A 20706-nucleotide genomic window follows, 5' to 3' on the forward strand; every position below is an offset into this window, starting at 1 on the left:
TTTAAAAAAGACATCCAATACAATGCAAACATTATAGACCTCTTTTACTCACAAAGCATCAGATATCGTTACACTTAGACATAAGCTCAGTGAAAGATTATTATTACAACTATTATTGTTGTCTTTGCTATTGTGTTAGTCTTTTCTTCCTATAAGGCGATGCAGAACCTTATTCCTCTCCACAAATTAATAATGTAATTTTCCTCAAGGTTTTGGATAATATGCACATCCTATTTGCATAGTAACAATGCTGCTTCCCATTCCCTTATATACATAATCAGTACTTAATGCAATATATTTTGAGGTTTTAATGTTGGGTTTTTATTTAGAAATATTAGATGGAAAACTGTCTACATGTATTTGCTAATTTTAGAAGCTGCTATCAGGACTGTATATGCCTAATTGGCACTACAGAAGAATCACTTGTTCTGAATCAACTCCCTTTTATATAGGCACATTAAACACGTCTGTGCATTTTCAGTATTTGCTGTAAGATAAATACGTACTTGTGAACGTAAAGGCAAATAAGCCTACTAGAACTGCTTAGTTCCACACCCTTCCCCACGTTGGTTTCATCTTACTGATTACGGTTATCTCAGCATGACAGCTGCTTGTAGTAAATAATATTCACCATTACGCCGACATGCCCATCACATTCACCCCTGGTTCTCAGGAAAAAACTGCCGGACCAAGACAAACAAATTTGGGACATGATATTACGAGTACGACTTATGGATGCGTGCAGACACAGTAAGCAAAATAGGAAATCTGTTTCTTTGTGCTCTTTTGTGTATTTTTAAATAACCCTGGTATTTCTAAGGTGCCGCGAATTCTGACCAATTAGGATCTGGCATTTTTCTCGCAACGAAACCACCACTTGCATCATTAAAAATCGACGGTGGTCGCGGAATCGTGACGCCTAGAACGTGGTCGCCATGATAAACTTCATGCACACGGTAGCCTTGAATTAAATGATAGCTTCTGGATTACAAAGATCTATTCTAACTCTCTGTCCACGAATTGGATAATCTGTGTTATTCCGACCAATAATTGTACAGTGATTGGAGTCAAAAGGGGTAGGGACTGGGCGGTATACTAAGGTAAGACATACCAGTTACGTTGCTTACTAGTTAGCATTTGCTATGTCTACCTGTAATGACAGACATGGGATATAGAATAGTAAGATAACCTATCTAGCTAGTGAAGAGTGCAGCTCCTGCCTTTAGCTAGCCAACTAGCTAGCCTAGCGCCATATTCGCTGGCTAGCTAGGTAGGCTGATCATGTCGGACTGTATCGGTAAACTCAGACTTTAAACATTATTGTGAAGCTTTTGATCTTCGCTGGCTAACTACCTAGCTAGCTAAGATACAAACAGCTCGCAGTGCACTTGCAATGACTGCAAGGTTGTTAACTCACTGCAAGTACACTGTTGATGTCTATGATTTAGACAGCTGATTGGCTGTCTCGCTAGCTATCTACTCGCTGTTACAGAAAGAACCTAGACCGTAAAACGTGCTGAATTTAAACATTGGCTGATGATTGCACTCGTTAAACCCCCTGCGAAGAAAACAGCTAAGATAGCTAGCTAGCTAGTTAGCAAGGGGATTAGCGAGCTGGCTGTCCTAGCTGTCGCTAGCAAACTAACGGTGTACCGGTGCTAACTTTTTGTCCTACCTTGCTGAAGTTTCCTACCGGGTTGCACAGATGAGTTGTGGTACAAAATGTAGCGTTAGTGGGTGTGCTTTTGGAGCTCTGTGGAATGTGCAGCAAAGAAAGAAGAAACATTTGATGCCTTTGATCGCAATGTACATTTTTGGAACACCCCCAAAAGCAAGTAACAATAACCCTTTTCTTCGTTCGTATACTACACTTGAAAAATGGATTAATATTACGAATACACTAGAGCTTTATTGAAGTCTACAGAAACTATAAGAACATAAAACGTGCATCTAAAAAACTAAACCGAGACCTCAGAAACCTGAAGTAATGATGTGCAGAAACCCTTGGTAGGACCGCTCGCTAGGTATGATAACAAGACAGAACATCTGCGAACGTGTCACTTTGTTGACACAGAAACTGTATAGCAAGTAAGGTAGCTATCTGTCTAAAAGCAACCTGTGTGGTTGGTTTTCATTATCAGTGCCCACTGGTTAACAAATTAATGTAAGAATTGTAGTTAGCCTTCAAGGAATTCCCAAAACATTTTAATGTTTCTAATGTCTAAAAATGGCTTATGAACTATATCTATTAGCAGTAGTGGTTTGTGGACATTATGATATTACTTATAGATCTTAATATCAATATTGATCAGTGATCAGAATTGACCTGATATCTGTATAAATAACCATAGGTCTGGTGGCACAAATTTTGTATGGAGTAGTATGGTGGGGTTTGGTTGTTGCTCTGTTAGCTCGACCATGGCTGCTCACCAGTTGTCGGATGTTGGTGTCCCTGGAGGGGGTCTGGAGCTGCTAGCGGCTGTCGTATTGTACAAAACACCCTTGAGAAACGACCACATTGGTTGGAAAGTCTCACTTTCTTGACTCTGTGTGTTCTATTCTAGGAAAAAGTCAGTTGATGCTTCCTGCCAGAATGGTTATATTCCTTTTAAAGATTACAATATTGTTCTTGTGTTCTGTTTTCTGGTTTTCTTCACTGCAACCACAACAGTCCATCTTTCTCTGTCTCAGGCCAGGGGATGGCGTGTGCCGTCGAAGGCAGCGTGGACTCAAAAGCAGAGCTGACCGCTCTGCTAGAGCAGTGGGAGCGAGAACAGCAAGGCAGCACGCAGGACCTGGTCAACATACTGACTAAGTAAGAGGACACATCGACACAGATACCGGAACCTGTTGTGAAATGAACTTCACACTTAAGTGACTGAGGAAAAACATGCTTTCCCCTTTCTTCCTCCCTGTCCCCCACAGAATCTCAGAGCTTGTCGAAAGGGAGACGGAGGAATACCATAAGGCTGATCCTGACCCGTTTGATGACCGTCATCCAGGTACTGAATTGCTCGCTCTCTGGTTCTTGCAGATCTTCTGTTTCCTTGCCTCTGGCTCTCCATCTGTTTCAAAGTTATCCTGTGTGCATGAGGAGTGTTTCTGGTTTCTGGTAGTTATCAGGGCTGGCTGATAATTACAATTAAATATCAAAATATGTTTTTAGTAAAATATTGTGATAAATCATAGCCACCACACATCATACCTGCATGAGTACCAGCAAGGACTTTCGTTGGTAATTACATGTTAGTTTTTGCAATATTAAATACTTTATTTTTACTTACTTTTTTAATTATTTTATCTTGCATTCATTAAGTGATTTACCATATATTGGCTGTTACTTACCAATACCAAGGCTTTGATATTTGAGTTTTCAATCAGTTAAAAAAATTAAAAATAAGGATAGCAAATACTGCCATTGCCAAATTAAGTAGTGTTATGTGTTAAATGTTAAATGACAGAATCTTTGAATTAACAGATGTAAAAATGGTTACGTTCTTAAATATAAAAGGCACCATTTGCTGCCATTCAGAAGTATTTTGTGTTTAACACCCCCCCCAACAAAGAAAACAAAACAAAGGTAAAAGCCCTTGACTCCCAGATATTAATCTCTGCTGCTATATCCAAGTGCATCCATATCCATATGTGCTACCAGTACTCTAAGCAGGTGTTTAGACTTTGTCACTCTCTTATGACATGCTCTAAAACCAGAGAATGTAAACATATTGGTCAGTCATTTGAGAAACCTCTGGTAGATTAACAGCGTATTGGCTACAGTAAAATTTTCTTTCCTTCTGTTCCATTCAAACAATTATTTGCAATTGGGCTTCATTAATTACTTTATGGTTGCTCTCATGATTTATTCATTTGGCTAATGACAGGCTAAAGTACAGTTTAATCTAAAGGCTAAAGTACAGTTTAATTTGTGTGTTCCGTTCATATAGACTGCCAGCAAGACCTGTTTTGCAGTTTTTAAATTCAACTTATTCAAATTAGCCTTGACTACTTTTTGTTAAAAAGCTTGAATTCCATAATGAACAGATGGATAACAAATGAGACATGGGGAAATATTAGCATCTAAACATTAGCACAATTTCTTTATGTAACATAAATCCACATGAGATTAAGGCATCCTGCAGGAAAAATGCATTGATAGTAATTTCACTGCATCACTGTTTCAGTGACTAACATGTTTTCTGAAATTATAACCCATCTGACCTTATCATAACAAAGGTATTCCTCAGGCAATATGCCCTGCTTGTCTTAATAGCATGGGAAGTTTGATAGCCTATTAGCCTCGTGTCAGTCTACCATTTTAAATATACAGCAACCTCTTTTTTTGTCAGAATGGAGCTCTGTCAAAACTGAGAAGTTGTTATTATTACGAGGGGAATATGTGATTATATCGCTGTATTGCCCTGGCCTCGTAGTTATTTTGCACTTCTTATCTATGCTAGGACGAGCAGACCCAGAGTGCATGCTGGGACACCTGTTGAAGATCCTGTTTAAGAATGATGACTTCATGAATGCGGTAAGAGGCGCACTTGGTAGTGTCTGCTTACATGTAAACTACAGTACAAGTTTGCTTCTGTTTATACTACACATTCTAAAAAAAAAAAAGATTCAAAAACAAACACGTGTTATTTTCAGTGGATTTTAATCCCACTGCAGTCATTTCTGATGGCTATACTCATGGATGTTTGAATGACAGTAATGCATAGTGTTAAGTGACTGATAACATACGTCCAGTCACCGCATTCAAGTTAAGTGCATTGGTATTGCGTGCCATAGCTGGTGAACTCCTATGTCATGACGAGCAGAGAAAGCCCTCTAAACACCGCCGCTTGTAGACTGCTGCTGAACATCATGCCAGGCCTGGAGACTGCTGTGGTCTTTCAGGAGAAGGTGAGGAAGACATCCTTTCCTAATGGAAATAAAATTAATCTGTGTTTGATCCATGCTAATATTCATGTAAACTCGTACCTTATTGCTTTCCTTCAATTAATTATAAACTTTATATTTAGTTAAGGCTAAGATGGTTGTGTAGGCAAGTAACCTAGTTTTGTTAGTTTTGTTTTGTTTTTTTAAACTTTGCATGGGCTGGTGTACTTGTGTTGTTATCTCTTTAACTCTGTGTGTGTGTGTGTGTGTGTGTGTGTGTGTGTGTGTGTGTGTGTGTGTGTGTGTGTGTGTGTGTGTGTGTGTGTGTGTGTGTGTGTGTGTGTGTGTGTGTGTGTGTGTGTGTGTGTGTGTGTGTGTGTGTGTGTGTGTGTGTGTGTACTGTAGGAAGGCATTGTGGAGCGCTTGTTTAAATGGGCCCGGGAAGCCGAGCAGCCTTTGAGGATCTATGGTACAGGTCTGCTTGCTGGGGCCATGGAGAACCAGGACATCGCTGCCAACTATCGGGAGGAGAACTCTGTGTTGGTCTGTATCACCTTCAGCCCATTACTTTCTCATGATTGCTAATATTTTTTTTCTATTACAGATCATTCCTGCAGAGGACCAATGACTATATTGATTTTGTTCTCCAGTTGGCCATAAACAGCGTCTGAACCTGTACTCGGGCTCGAATGTTATTTTTAATGTATCCATGTATATGTAAATTTGACTATAGAATGTAGAAGCGGTCAAATGCAGAAATCTCTTCTACTTTGTCCAGCTCAAGAAGCTGTTGCTCTTAGTTCAACTGTTCTATCAGAGGCAAGATGTGAATTGGCGATGCTGCTGTGTTTCCTTTCTACCATAGGTTCCCTTAATGCTGCAGAGGCTACGAGAGCTTCAGGAAAAAGACTCTGAGAACAGGAAGGACCTCAAACGGCCGAGCCCTCGCAAGTGTCTGGAGCCCCTCCTCCCTGTGGACGAGGAGGCGGTGGACGGCGAGTTCGTCCCCGGCGCTGCGTCCAGCCCCTCGCCTGTACGCCCCTCGCAGAACAGCTTTGCACGCGACTCGGACGGCAAGCTCTCCCCTGATCCCGGCTCTGCCCAGAAGATGAGCGGGAGGCCCGGCGCAGGCCTCAAGGGGCTGATGAAACCTGCAGCGTCACTGCAGTCTGAGCCAGACGAGCTGGACGGGCCTAGTGAGGGCACCAGGGACTGGAGGAAGCGCTCTGAGAGGGAGAATGGCAGAAAGGCTAAGCAGAAGCTGAACTTCTCGGTCCCAGAGCCTGAACGCAGCTTCAGCGAGCTCTCCAACAGCAGCTGGTCAGAGATGAGCCCGTGGGTGATCGGGAACAACTACCACCTGTACCCACTCACGCCTGGCATAGAGCAGCGCCTTATTTTGCAGTACCTCACACCGCTGGGAGAGTATCAGGAGGTAGTAACATAACAGCAGCACTTATTTACTGTTCAGAACTGCATGACACTATTTGCAAGGCTACTGTTTAGTAGACCCAATTATTGGGGTTGATTTAATGCCATTGTGAGGTAATCGGCAGCGGCCGATGCCTGTGCTCACGAGGCCAATAATCAAAAAATGGCTGTGGACACAGCAAAGGCAGCCCTGTCAATCTGGCTGCTGTGGAGTGGTTAAAGCTCCCCTTTTCACGATTTTAGGGGCAGACATCAGTGGGTGCATGTCAGTGCTGAATGTAATATTTTCCTGAGACAAAAGGAAAACACTTTTAATAACACATACAGGGCTTACTGTCTGTATAATTAGATTGATTCTGGACATTTAATGAGAATGCGAATAATGCGAACATTATTTGGAATTGTAATGTTGGCAAGACTTTAACCAGCTAAACTGTCTCAACTCAACAGTCTGCTATAATAAGCAATTAATTGAATAGTTATAAGATACCCAGTGCAAGTTACAGTTTGTTGCATTTACTAATGGGAGGTTTAACTTGTTGGATTACATTAACAGGACTCTGAAAGCTAGCGTTGATATCAACATTATTTTGGGGAATTAACGTTATGGGCTCTCTCCGTCTACGTGTACACCAGCTTAGAATAATTAACTTTAGGAGGGACAGAATTTCTGATGATATGAACAGGCTCTGCAAACAAAGATATTATTTACATTTGTTTGATCGCTTAGATTGGCTATTTGGCTTGTAAATGAGTCTGTCAACAAACCTAAACAAACATATGTAAAAATATGCTTCATGACAGTTTTGCGAAGGTGGTGAAGAAGTTCGTTAGAGCCCTGTACTATAACGCTCATACAATGTGGACATTCATTTAGTTGATAAATATTTTTATTTTATAAATTAAGTGCACTGCAGAGTATAAACAGACAGTGCAGACAATTACTAAGCAATAACTATAGTTATATAAATGTCCATTTAAGTTCAGCAATTTCGTGTGTCTCATGTATTATTATATAAATAAAGTAATCTTGGCAGTGGCCCTTAAAGAAGCTATGTTGGTTGACAACTGCAGCTGTTTGTGTATGTAAATAGAAAATTTGGCAATTTGAAGTAATTTAAATTTACATTTATGGCATTTTGCTGACACTTTTTTTTGTCCAAAGCGACTTTTGGATAATTCTGACTGAGTGCAAATAATTTAGGGTTAAGGGCCTTGCTTAGGGGCCCAACAGTGGCAACTATTGGCAGTGGTGGGGCTTGAACCAGCAACCTTCTGATTACAAGTGAAATACCTTAAACACTGAGCTACCGCTGAGAGCAAGCGCAAGGTCAGGTAGCCTCTCTAAAAACCAATGACCATTAAAATCACAGTTTATCCAACTGTTTTCCAGCCGCTTCCCTGGTTAGGAGCTTCTCATGGTATCTGTGCCATAATGGTTTGAATAGACATGCTGGAGAAATGTTGGCCTCTGTCACACCGGTTGGATGTTTGTTTGCAGCTGCTGGCTGTGTTCATGCAGCTTGGTGCTCGGGAGCTTCTCATGCATTACATGGACCTCAAACAGACCAACGATGTCCAGCTGACTTTTGAGGCCCTTAAGGTAAAAGCTTCATTTTCAGTCACTTCAGTTTTGGGTGATGCAGGCTCGAGGCTGGTGCTGAGTAGCATCCAGCCTCTAGAATGCATGTTGAAAACATTGATTTATTGAAGCCTCTAAAATAAATATGACCTTCTGTGTTGTTTCATGGAGCCTTATGGTTGGTTTATCATTTTACGCACGTGTGCGTGTGCACACACACAAATGTTCATACATTGTGTACATTCTGCAGTACCTGGCCTCTCTCCTGCTGCATAAGAAGTTTGCAGCAGAATTTGTGGCCCACTGTGGAGTGCAGAAGCTTCTGGAAATCCCACGTCCCTCTATGGCTGCCACAGGAGTGTCTCTGTGTCTGTATTACTTGGCCTACAACCAAGATGCCATGGAGAGGGTAGGTACCATTCTCAGTCAGACACACACGTGCATGCATGTGCAGAAAAGTTCTTTCATAGCGTATGTTCGTGTATTGTAGACCACCGTTTCTAATGGTGCTCCTGGAGCTCCCTCAGTCTGTACATTTTGTCATTTCCCTGCTCCACCCTACCCATTTTAACATCACAAAGAACTCTGTTAATTAGCTGACGAGTTGGAATCGATTGGATTATTGTGCAAAAATAGACTGAATTACCAAAGAAAAGTTGGCCTGTCCAGGTGACGTGCCTGAAACTTGTAACGGCCAGTGTTTGGAAAAACGTTTTCTTTCAAGTATTGCTATTTTTGTACAAAACGATTAAAATTGCTCCAACCGTGGTTCTTGAAGCTCTCTGCCTGTCTCCCAGGTGTGCATGCTGCCCCATTCGTTACTGGCTGAGGTGGTGAGCTACACGCTCTGGCTGCTGGAGTGCTCTCACGCCTCTGGCTGCTGCCACGCCACCATGTTCTTTTCCATCTGCTTCTCCTTCCGAGCTGTACTTGAGCTCTTCGACAAGCAGGACGGCCTGAGACGCCTCGTCAACCTGGTGTGTACATGCACGTGCACATGCAAACACAAACAAGCGCACACACAGCAGTCAGGTATGGGACTCCAACTCCCCTGTCTTAATCTTCTCCAGGACCTAAGCACATTGCACTTGCGGTGTCCTCGGACATGGTTCTGCCTAGTCTTTTGTTCATGGTGGTGTGTAAACGCAGATAAGCACACTGGAGATCCTAAACCCGGAGGACCAGGGGGCGCTGCTGAGTGACGACGAGATCTTCTCCAGCAGGCAGACAGCCAAGCACACGTGCATGGCTCTGCGGAGGTACTTCGAGGCCCACCTGGCCATCAAGGTGGAGCAGGTGAAGCAGTCTCTGCAGAGGACCGAGGGCGGAGCGCCTGTCCACCCGCAGCCTTATTACAAGGTTCGCATCAGTGTGCAACCACGCATCACTAGCACTCTGTGCAAAGCACATGCAAAGATTAACCAAAATTTCAAATACATCAGACTCGCATGGTAGGTTATTCTGAAGTATAACATTCTACTGTTACCAGATGGCACTAGTGTTATATGTTTTTGGTTATGGGTGTTGACTGTCACTGTCCAAACCCAAGCACTCTCTTTGTAACTCCAAACATTTTGGTGTGAAATTAGTACATGGTTACTCACGTGTGTGTGTGTGTGTGTGTGTGTGTGTGTGTGTGTGTGTGTGTGTGTGTGTGTGTGTGTGCGCATTGTAGCCTTGCTCCTATACCCACGATCAGGTGGTTGAGATGGTGGAGTTCCTGATCGAGTATGGCCCAGTGCGTCTATACTGGGAGCCTGCCGAGGTCTTCCACAAACTGTCTTGCGTTCAGCTCCTGCTGCAGCTCATCTCCATCGCCTGCGACTGGAGAACATACTATGGCAGGTGAGAGGAAGGGAGCACTGCACACACTAGCAAGAGTACCCCAAAGACCCAGGCCCTAGGTCCCATGAGCTGGAAATCAAACCAAGTCTCAAACTGACAGGCACTTATCTGTTGCTGAGAGGAATTCTTATACAGAAGACCATTTATTGTAGGGTGTGACATTAATCTTATACTGTAAATGGTTTGCCGCCACTAGGTAATCTGATCAATAAATACAAAAGTAGCAGTAATATTTAAATAAAACCGATGTGTACAAATGACCACCGTGGATTAAAATGCTTAAAATATTTGTATAAAATAGGCTAATATGTGAAGTCAGTACAAGTTTGGGTAGCATCTACCATGTCCCAGCACATCTGTATTTTAACATGCAGTAATGTTTCAGTTTGTAATTACACCTTGTGCAACATGAATAATTGACAATGTTTTTGTCCTCCTATCTGAATATATTATTTAATGTTAATGGTACAGTTCTCATTCCAAATCTTTTTAAGAAATTGATCTTTAAATTTTAAGATAAGTTAAAAAGGTATCATTGCCATCCATTACATTAATTGGCTAGCAACCCAGTTAGCTTCATTTTAAAAGCTGAATCATTCTTATCCACACATGTAGCTATCTTGTCCAATTGCTGTAGAAAGAGGATGGATATGGTGGTGATCATGGCTGTGGTAGAAGTGGGTTTGACCAGCTAGTAAAAGGCTGCCAGAGAGACACATCTGATCTTGTTCCAGTTGTGTTCATTCACTCACCCGTTGTTATATAAAATCTGAGTTCAAAGCTGTCTCGTTTGTGGTACTGTGCAGTTAGGGATTGGGTAAAAATAAAATCCTTGTTATGTTTCTTCTTATTTAAATCCCACCCGGTTTGCCTTTTATTATTTTAGAAAACCCGTGGAGCTGTTGGGTCACAGTTGTAAGAGCATCTAATCAAATGTTTTATCAAATGTCTTATCTGTCATGCCATAAAGGATGTGAAAGACCCTGAAGACTTGACAATAGATCCTTGATATGAATGCAAAATGCTAAGTTTCTAAATTATTAGACCGACACCACTCAGGTTTGGAGCAGCTATAATTTTGGACACTAAAAAAATAAAATAATGAAATGGCTTACAGTTTACACTTGATTTATTATATCTTTTGTACTACCTTACTTTAAGGTCATGTGACTTAAGTATGTATTAATTGACTGTGATGTCATTGTGCAGCACACACCTGAGGTGGGTATATGTTCACTGATAAAAAGAGTTAGGTGTAGTGATATCCAAATATTTTTGTTTGCCATGAATGTAACAGTGTATATTTTGTCTCCCAGGAGTGATACTGTGCGATATGCATTGGATATTCTCAGCATCTTGACGGTTATCCCCAAAACCCAGCTCCTGTTGGCTGAGAATGTGGCCGTGCTGGATGAGGGAGGGTCTACCATCTCAACAGTAGGTGAGGGATTGCTCAGTAACACCTACATTTACAAGTAGAAGTGGGAAAGTTTGGGTTCCCATACAGTCAGGCTTTCTTCAGATGATGTACGCTGAGTCTGTTATTGCAACAAAGAAACAAGGCAAAGAGGGCTTTTTACTAAACTGAGGCACTTGGACTGATCAAGAGAGAATGTTCCAGCACATTCCTGCATAAGATGGTACAGCTTCTGTTGTTTGAAATACTCTCTCTAATGCTATTGGGAGAGTGAGTCAAGAGTCTTCCATTCATCAAGTTCCATTCACCAGAATAAACTAAACCTCATCAATATTGATTCCTCAGGAACAAATTGGAATGGACGTTTGTTTCAGTAATATGGCTTGTGGTTTTGCTGTCGTTTGTGATGGTGTGTCGTTTGCATGCACAGGTATGAGCATCGTGCTGGTTGTCGCAGAGGGTGAGGTGTTCGTGAATGACGCCGAGATCCAGAAGTCAGCCCTGCAGGTGGTAATCAACTGCGTGTGCGCTCCCGACAAGCGTGTCTCCAGCATCGGCAAGTTCATCTCAGGCACACCACGTCGCCGCCTGCCCCAGACGCACCGCGCCAGCGAGAGCGTACTGGCCAAGATGTGGAACGTGGTGCAGTCCAACAATGGCATCAAGGTCCTCCTTTCTCTGCTGACGGTCAAGATGCCCATCACGGACGCGGACCAGATCCGCGCACTGGCGTGCAAAGCCCTGGTGGGGCTGGCACGCAGCGCCACCGTGCGTCAGATCATCAGTAAGCTGCCTCTCTTTAGCAGTGGGCAGATCCAGCAGCTGATGAAGGAGCCTGTGCTGCAGGACAAGCGGAGTGAGCACGTGCGCTTCTGCAAGTACGCGGCGGAGCTCATCGAGCAGGTGTCCGGCAAGCCATTGCTGATCGGCACGGACGTGTCGCTGGCACGCCTGCAGCGGGCCAGCGTGGTGGCACAATCGCGCATCACTTTCCCTGAGAAGGAGCTGCTCCTGCTCATTCGGAACCATCTTCTGTCCAAGGGCCTGACTGACACCGCCACAGCACTTACCAAAGAGGCAGAGCTGCCCATGGGCATCCTCGCGCACGCTGGTGTTGTGCCCTTCGTGCCAGTCACTGTGGCCACGCCCCCCTCGCCGGCCGCCATCCCCCGGACTCCCCGGCTGGCGAATGGGGTGGCGGTGCGGCTCGGAGGCCACGCCCCTCACACGGCGACGCTGCCTCTTCACCCACAGCCGCGCCCTTCTACCTCACAGCCCCTGCCCCCAGCCCCTCCCACAGCATCTCACCATAGCAACGGCTCTCCTCTGATTGGGCGGATTGTGTTCTCAAGGGAGCGGCCGTCCCCTTGCACAATGGGAAAGAAGCCACGCGTTTTGAGGCAGAAATCGGATCACGGTGCGTTTAGCCAGAGTCCAGCCATGAAGAAACAGATGGACCGCCATCTTCCCTCCCCTCCGGCTCTCGACAGGTCTGCTGCTACTGTCACTCACACGCCCGAACAACACTACAATCAGTTTAAGTTTCAATGCAATATAGAAACATTTTATTTTGTATAAAAAGTATTATTTCAATTACCTATTGTTTTTGCATTTTGCTAAAATGCACTTACGTAAAAGCATTCATCACATACTGTAAATAATTCATATACCATCACCTTACTATAACAATAGTAAATATTGAAGATGCATATTATACTGGTCGATACAGACCTTTTAAATGTCTATCAATAGACAGACATATAATTTGACACCCACTGGACTGAGTTACCTGACTCCTTTCTCTCTGCAGTATCATAACGGAGTACCTGCGGGAGCAGCACGCCCGCTGTAAGAACCCAGTCACCACGTGCCCACCCTTCAGCCTCTTCACTCCCCACCAGTGTCCCGAGCCAAAACAGAGACGCCAGGCCCCCACCAGCTTCACAGCCCGACACACACGCAGGGTCATCTACCCCAAATACGGCGGCGTCGACGGAGGCTGTTTCGATAGACATCTCATCTTCAGCAGGTATGGCCATAACCAGTAACGCTGTATAATGGGAGTTTTGTCTCTCATTGATTTTGTGTGTGTGTTTGTCCAGGTTTAGACCCATCTCAGTGTTCCGGGAAGCAGAGGAGGATGAGAGCGGCTTCATGTGTTGTGCCTTCTCAGCGAGGGAGCGCTTTCTCATGCTGGGCACATGCACGGGTCAGCTCAAACTCTACAACGTCTTCAGTGGGCAAGAGGAGGCCAGCTACAGCTGCCACAGCTCCGCCATCACACACCTAGAGCCCTCCAGGGTACTGTGCATGTACTCTCTCTCACTCACACTCACACTCTCTCACACACACACAGACAAGGCATTGAGTCTTTGTATTAGTGGATCTTTTTTTAATTTGCCTGACTGTTTGTTTGTTGCATAGAAGAGGCCTGGAAGCTTTGAGAGAAAACAGTGATGGTTGACTGACTCAGTTTGCAAGAGTTACGCTTAGCAGTGCTGCTGTGCTTGTTTGAAACTACAAAGCCTAACAGAACTGTACCTAAGACACAGTAATTTCCTGATGCGTGTCTTAATTTTTCTCTTTTTAAAAGATATGAGGGCTCCAAAGCTCTGAATTTGTTCTCAATGTCACCTTTTAAACCTACTGGGGAGAGTAAATGTGCTGCTGTTTCAATCGTTAGCATGGCCTGTCTGAAACAGAACTCGCAATAGAGGCCAGCCTCATCTGTTGCATAAACTTCATTAAGAATTTGTCTTTTGCAGGATGGGTCTTTACTATTGACATCAGCTTCATGGAGCTATCCTCTATCAGCCCTCTGGGGCATGAAATCTGTCTTCATAATGAAGTAAATATAACCCACCCACACACACTCAGTCTGAACATGCCTCTCTAGGATCTCTCCAGCTAGAGCCATGTTTATAGCACAGCATGCTACTTAGGAAACATGTGGGTTACTATATGTTTGCCAGTAAATGGAAATTATCTTCTTTTTTGCAGGCATTCCTTTTTAGATGATCATTATGTGGAGTTCAGTAAACTGTCCCAAGATAGAGTAATAGGCACAAAAGAACACATTGCCCATGTAAGTTACAAAATGAATAGGTTTTTTATTCTGATAATGGAAGATAATGAAGAAATATGCAATGTATTACTTTTATGCTAATTGAAGCCTTCAACAGCATATTCCATATTATAATAAATATTGGGTTTGTGCATGTATTCATGTCTTAATTTCTAGATGCTGCATTACACACAAAATGTAGAACGGCACATCGTCTGCTCATGATGTACACGAAGAAATGCAGGTTTTCGTGAACTCCTTTAGTTTCTTATCCTTCCCTCCTTCTTTTCACACCTCCTTCTCTCAGATCTATGACATTCAAACTGGACAGAAGACCCTGACCCTGAACAACCCTGACCTGGCCAACAACTACAAGCGTAACTGTGCCACCTTCAACCCTACTGACGACCTCGTCCTGAATGACGGAGTAATGTGGGATGTGCGCTCGGCGCAAGCTATCCACAAGTTTGACAAGTTCAACATGAACATCAGTGGGGTTTTCCACCCCAACGGCCTGGAGGTCATCATCAACACAGAAATTGTATCCTTCAAACTAGATATTATATAATCTATGCACTAGGGGAAAGAGTGGTGTGATTTTAGGAATGTTAATAATATTTACATTTTAATTGAGAGAATTATTTCAATAAAGAGTTTCATTTCCCATGATTGGGGGGGGGCTTTTAAAATGACCAAATCGGCATTGTCTTTTCTCATAAATCTTCCTGACGCCAATCAACAACAATGTGAAGTTGTTGTTTTTGCTTTGATTTTCTTTATATATACAAGCTTGGTTCTTTAACTCGTATATAAGTGGGACTTGAGAACGTTTCATCTGCTGCACACGGTGCCAGCACTGGATCAGTGCCGAATTGTCTTCAACAACAATGGAACAGTGATTTATGGAGGTAATACATAATCACACATGGGTACCAGGGCAGTGGTAGCTCAGTGGTTAAGGTAGTTCACTTGTAATTGGACGGTTGCTAGTTCAAGCCCCACTATTGCCACTGTTGGGCCCCTGAGCAAAACCATTAATTCTCAGCTGCACTCAGTCATAATTGTAAGTTGCTTTGGATAAAAGCATCAGCTAAATACTATAAATGTAATGTGCCTAATGAAGTTTATGAGCACACAATCTTATATGTATACATACAAAAAATATGTTCAGAGTGTGTGTGTCCGTGTCCATCCCGTGGTTGTCCTGGAAACTGCTGAATGGTAGCGATGCTGCAGGCTGATGAGGAAGATGACATGATGGAGCAGCAGATGAAGAGTCCCTTTGGTTCTTCCTTCAGGACCTTCGATGCCACTGACTACAAACCCATAGGTACAGCCTGACCCAATAGCCCACATTTTTCTTTTCTTAATTTCTCATCCTGTCAGCAGTCTTCCTTCTAAAGACAAGCATTTTGACACATACTTGTGAATGCAGCCATGTTTGTTTGTGATTGTTAGGACACTTAAGCTAAAAGGCGTGAATTTGTGAAAAGCACTCATATAGAATACATTTCCCTGGTTTTCATAGCCACCATTGATGTGAAGAGGAACATTTTTGATCTCTGCACAGACACCAAAGACTGTTACCTGGCAGTCATTGAAGTACGTTACTCTCTGCAAATGTAGATTAAGTGAATATCATATTTAATGACACTAGATAAATCAGTATAAACTACTATAATAAGGGGGAAACCCAAACATTTTTTCAAAATAGAATCAGGACTCAATTAATATGGACACAGTTTGTCGACTTTATGAAGTTGGTCGTCAGAGACTTGCTGAGGAGGAAGAGGATGAGGAAGATCAGGTGAGCATACATTTTCTTTGAATTGTTCATACTATTGTCCATGACATTTGCTTTTTCTAAATTGCATGAATTTGGAAAAGGCAAATGTCAATATAATCTGTTGGAAACATTTTTGATTACTTTGGCCTGAAATCTTTTTTTTTTTTTTTATAGTTTTTTTTTAATACATATTTTATATACCTTTTATTGTTGTATATAATTTTAACTATCATTTTAATTTCCTAATTATTTAGGAACTGCAGAAGTGCATATTAAGAGAGTCTACACATAGCTACTAAATTTTTTCATTTAGTAATGCCTTAGATATAATGGCTTAATTGGATTAACCGAGATTGTAATAAAGAAAATGAGTAATAGAAATTACTGTTGGAGCTTCATATGCCGTCTCTTCAATCTTTTAGGAGGATGAAGATCAAGAAGAAGAGGATGATGATGATGATGACTCCGATGATGATATGGATGACATTGACACAGACCCCTTGCTGACAGAGTTGGAGAATGAGAATAATGGAGAAGAGGAAGAGGACGGCGATCAGGATTTTTCTCCATCTGATGACGAAGAGGTGGCTCGCCTGCTAGAGGAAGAGGCTGACGACGACGACGACGACGAGGATGACGACGACGATGACGACGACGATGATTCTGAAGATAATGTGGGACACGCGGATCTAGTGCTGGATAATAGTGAGTCTAAATTTCGATACAGCACCAGAGTAGACATGCTTGCCTCTTTTTTTTTTTTCTTTTTTTTTTTTTTTTTCTTCCCCCTCAAGTAACTCTCACACTTTGGCACTCTTCATCCTTCCTCTCACCCTCCATTTCCCTTTTGTGTTTTTCCAGCAGATAGCTCGGACAACTCTGACCTGGAAGATGACATCATCCTCTCCCTGAACGAGTGAACCAGTAAGAAACAGAGCAAACAGGAAGCGCTATCTTACCCATATCTCAGAGATGAACACCACAGAGAGGAGAGGAAAATTAAAATATCACGGGAATTGTGATACTAGCAAAAATGAAAAGCATGGCTGTTGGCATTGAAAATGGTATAGAGTAATGGAACGCTTTCAACTGGTGAACTCAACCAAATTGGAGGGCTTTCTGAAAATGCCAATAAGTATTTCTGCAAGAAAACAGATGATCTTTTTTTCATCCAAGGGTGGCACGACAAAGCATGTGTGTTTGAAAAACAAAACCTCAGAAAAATGTAGTTTTCATGGGAAAAACTTTATAAAGTTTCCCCCCCTTTTGAATGTATTATTTTTTAAGAGAACATAAATGCCAACAAATGTTTTAAGAGGGTGTGTGAATGTGTGTGTGTGTGAGAGAGAGAGTGAGCATTTCTCACATTGTCTCTTTTGAAGGGCGTCCCTACAGAAAAGAGCTGAGTGTCTGGTTATTTTTGGGGCTCTACTTTTGAGCCCTTACTGGACATCATGAATGATAGTTTGTGTGTGTGTGTGTCAGAGACATTGAACTGCCTATTCCTCTTAATGGTATGCCTATTTGATTTCATTTCCCCTTGAACATTACATTTGTTAGTCATTTTGCTTCCAGAACATTTTTGTTTTGGTGGTTTGTTCCAGGGCTGCCCACAGTAACAAATGCTTATTTTGTGTGCTTTTCCGTTTGCTCAAATTGGAAACAATTAGCGCTTAGTTTTGAAAAGAAATCTTACAAGTTGCACCTCTGCTTGTGTTTACTTTGTAGTATGGGTACGAATGTGAAAATAGGTCCGCAAGTAATCGTTATCAAGCAAAGTCAACTGCACGAAAGTGGTTATACCCCAAGGTGTTGTCTGCACCCACACCAGCATTTCTTTTTTTTATTTATAATTTTTTTTGTTTGTTTTTGTAAGAGTTAGTCATTTCAGTGATTTTAGATGACTGCTCATAGCTTCCCAAATGTAAAGCTCCAATGTACAGTATGTATCAAAGTATTTTTACTATAAACACCATTAAAAGGACCCTGTTTGTGTCGCTTGTGAGGTTTTTGCTTGTTTTTGGGAGACTATGCAGGAAAGGTAATTAAAAAGAAAAAAATTATTTGATTACCAGTTTACTTTTATACATCACTTCAACTTTCAAAATGGAGTAAAAACTCCATTTCAGGACAGCTTCTGTTTTCCTACCATCCATAGCCCCCACCACCCACCCTTAGGACTGATGTACACCAGGAAGATGATGAACCATTGGTGGAACTTGCACTTCTGAGCTTTGAAGAATAGGTTGTGGTCCAACAGCTGCTTGAGTTCTGCTCTAACATGCTTGAAGTGTTCTGTGATGGAGGGGTATGTAGTTCAGCATGACATCAGTGTATGCCTCAACAAGGACTAAAAAAAAGAGTTGGCATATCCAACTGCTCATAGTGGCCAATATTGTGAATAAATGCTATATTCTGTTCATCCCTCTCAATCTGGACTAAGTTTTAGGTGCTGTGTAGATCTAATTTGGTGAAGTGATAAGATCCCTGGAGCAGAAGTAACTAGTAAAAGGAGTATTTTACAGTTTTTTATTTGAGACTGCACTAGTTTATAGTGATCGAGGCAGCTATGTCTTTTCTACAAACCAGAGGTGGCCAGGGGTATCTTTCAGACGGCTTCAGAAATGAATTCCTCCATGGCTCTGTTCTCAGCCAGTGAGGGTAGACATGGAGGCGTTCTCAGGGGCGTGTCTCCTTCCACTAATTCTGTGGAGCAGTCGTTGAGCCTACAAGGAGGTATAAGAGCTGTGGCATGCTGCTTTTTGAAGACCTTTGGAAAATGTACTGGGCTGGAATATCTGTAGGAGATTGTGTGACAGGGCTTTCCATCAATCAAATCAAATTTTAATTTATGTAGCACTTTTTACAACAGATGTCATAAAGCAGCTTTACAAACGTCCAAGTTCAAGCTCCCAGTGAGCAAGCCAAGGGCGACAGTGGCAAGGAAAAACTTTAAGAGGAACCAAGACTCAAAGTGGGGGGCTTTCCATAGTGGTTGAGGTGAGGGATAAGTGGAGTCTTATACAGGAGCTGAAACAAGTCACTGACCAGGACTTTATTTCAACAGTTTCTCAGGAGAGATGGAGGTTATCTCTTTTGAGGTAAGGAAGTCTTTGAGCCAAAGGGTAGTATTAAGGGTCAACTACATACAAGGAGATTTCTTCCTTGTGGATGGTGTTGCGACTGAGGATGGATTTGGTAAGCTGGGTTATTTGACCAGTTCCTAGGGGTTCCCCATCCAGGACTGTCCACAAAAAAGGCAAAAACCCACTTGCCTCATATGTTGTCGTTCCTCATCGGTGGCAAACGATCTACCCCTGCTTGTCCTCTGGTGCAGGAGAAGGAAACTGGCATAGATTAGATTTACTGTGCCTACAAGCCTCTGCTCTTTAACTAGAGTTTCCAGATGAATGAAGAGGCCTATTAGTGATAAGCTAATTCAGTGTACATACCCACTCTCAACAGCTGAGCAGAGCCCTTTAGGCATTTATCTTTATGACTGGACAGACCCTTAGGCTAGGTGGCCAGGAGCGTGGCTTCATTTCAGCCGCTACTAGCTGGTGGGTGCGGCAAGGTGCGTGTGCCCCATGTGAGTGAGAAGAGCAGCTCGCATCTACCTTTGCCCTCAAGTTGTTAAATACAGTCTTGAAAAGTTTCTGAAAATGGCTCACTGTTTCTGGCGAGTTCTCCGCCTTGACTTCACAGAGCATTAGCCCATTCTAATGTTGATATAGTTGATTAGTAGTCTGCCGATCTGGAGCAGGCATGGCACAGTTTTATATCTGTTTTATATCTGTATGTTTGTACTGATGAGAGGAGGAAAAAGTCCAGTTGCAATATTCTGTCAGATCTATTTCTGAGATTGATCTATTTCACAACAAATTTTATTCAATTAGTAAATAATAATAATAACAACAATAACAATAATAATAATTAATAATGAAAAGAATTAAAACCATGGATTAATACCAGTTTATATATCTATATGTCTCTATATAGATATATATATATATATATATATATATATAGATAGATAGATAGATAGATAGATAGATTATATATAGATAGATAGATTATATATAGATAGATACATATATAGATTATATATAGATAGATACATATATAGATTATATATAGATATATAGATATATATATATAGATTATAGATATATATAGATATATATATAGATATATATATATATATAGATAGATAGATAGATAGATAGATAGATTATATATAGATAGATACATATATAGATTATATATAGATATATAGATATATATATATATAGATTATAGATATATATAGATATATATATATATAGATATATATATAGATATATATATAGATAGATAGATAGATAGATAGATAGATAGATTATATATAGATAGATACATATATAGATTATATATAGATAGATACATATATAGATTATATATAGATATATAGATATATATATATAGATTATAGATATATATAGATATATATAGATAGATATATATAGATATATATAGATATATATAGATATATATATATATATATAGATAGATAGATAGATATATATATAGATATATATATATATAGATATATATATAGATATATATATAGATATATATATATATAGATATATATATAGATATATATATAGATATATATATATATAGATAGATATATATATATAGATATATATATATATATA

At 41.4% G+C, this 20706-nt stretch overlaps 1 protein-coding gene across 4 annotated transcripts; it reads left to right on the plus strand.

Moving 5' to 3' along the window:
- The first annotated feature begins 644 nt into the window (after positions 1-644).
- dcaf1 (ddb1 and cul4 associated factor 1) lies at positions 645-18003 on the plus strand. Of its 4 annotated transcripts, none has more exons than XM_027012410.3 (25): positions 645-750; positions 2692-2815; positions 2926-3002; positions 4458-4531; positions 4792-4905; positions 5287-5424; positions 5747-6316; positions 7814-7915; positions 8145-8303; positions 8692-8871; positions 9044-9253; positions 9570-9739; positions 11056-11180; positions 11587-12646; positions 12967-13185; positions 13259-13457; positions 13922-14004; positions 14157-14241; positions 14528-14761; positions 15035-15128; positions 15446-15550; positions 15749-15822; positions 15935-16027; positions 16429-16711; positions 16868-18003. In XM_027012410.3, exons 1-25 carry the CDS (start codon positions 711-713, stop codon positions 16924-16926), a joined length of 4671 nt encoding a protein of 1556 aa, XP_026868211.2. In that variant the 5' UTR covers positions 645-710; the 3' UTR covers positions 16927-18003. The 4 variants fall into 4 exon arrangements, with proteins under 4 accessions (XP_026868211.2, XP_026868212.2, XP_081559606.1 ...); XM_027012411.3 differs by having other exon boundaries at positions 16871-18003; XM_081703480.1 differs by lacking the exon at positions 645-750 and adding an exon at positions 888-1100 and having other exon boundaries at positions 2672-2815.
- Positions 18004-20706: the final 2703 nt, after the last annotated feature.

This window comes from Electrophorus electricus, chromosome 20 (genome assembly GCF_041902795.1).
Source record: "Electrophorus electricus isolate QZ-2024a chromosome 20, ASM4190279v1, whole genome shotgun sequence".
Lineage (NCBI taxonomy): Eukaryota > Metazoa > Chordata > Actinopteri > Gymnotiformes > Gymnotidae > Electrophorus > Electrophorus electricus.

Excerpts from the sequence above, each read along its gene's own strand:
- dcaf1 (XM_027012410.3), top strand. The coding sequence starts at position 711 with ATGATATTACGAGTACGACTTATGGATGCGTGCAGACACA. Across the intron at positions 14,005-14,156 it reads AAATCTGTCTTCATAATGAA|GCATTCCTTTTTAGATGATC; the intron begins GTAAATATAACC and ends TCTTTTTTGCAG. Across the intron at positions 16,712-16,867 it reads GGATCTAGTGCTGGATAATA|CAGATAGCTCGGACAACTCT; the intron begins GTGAGTCTAAAT and ends GTGTTTTTCCAG.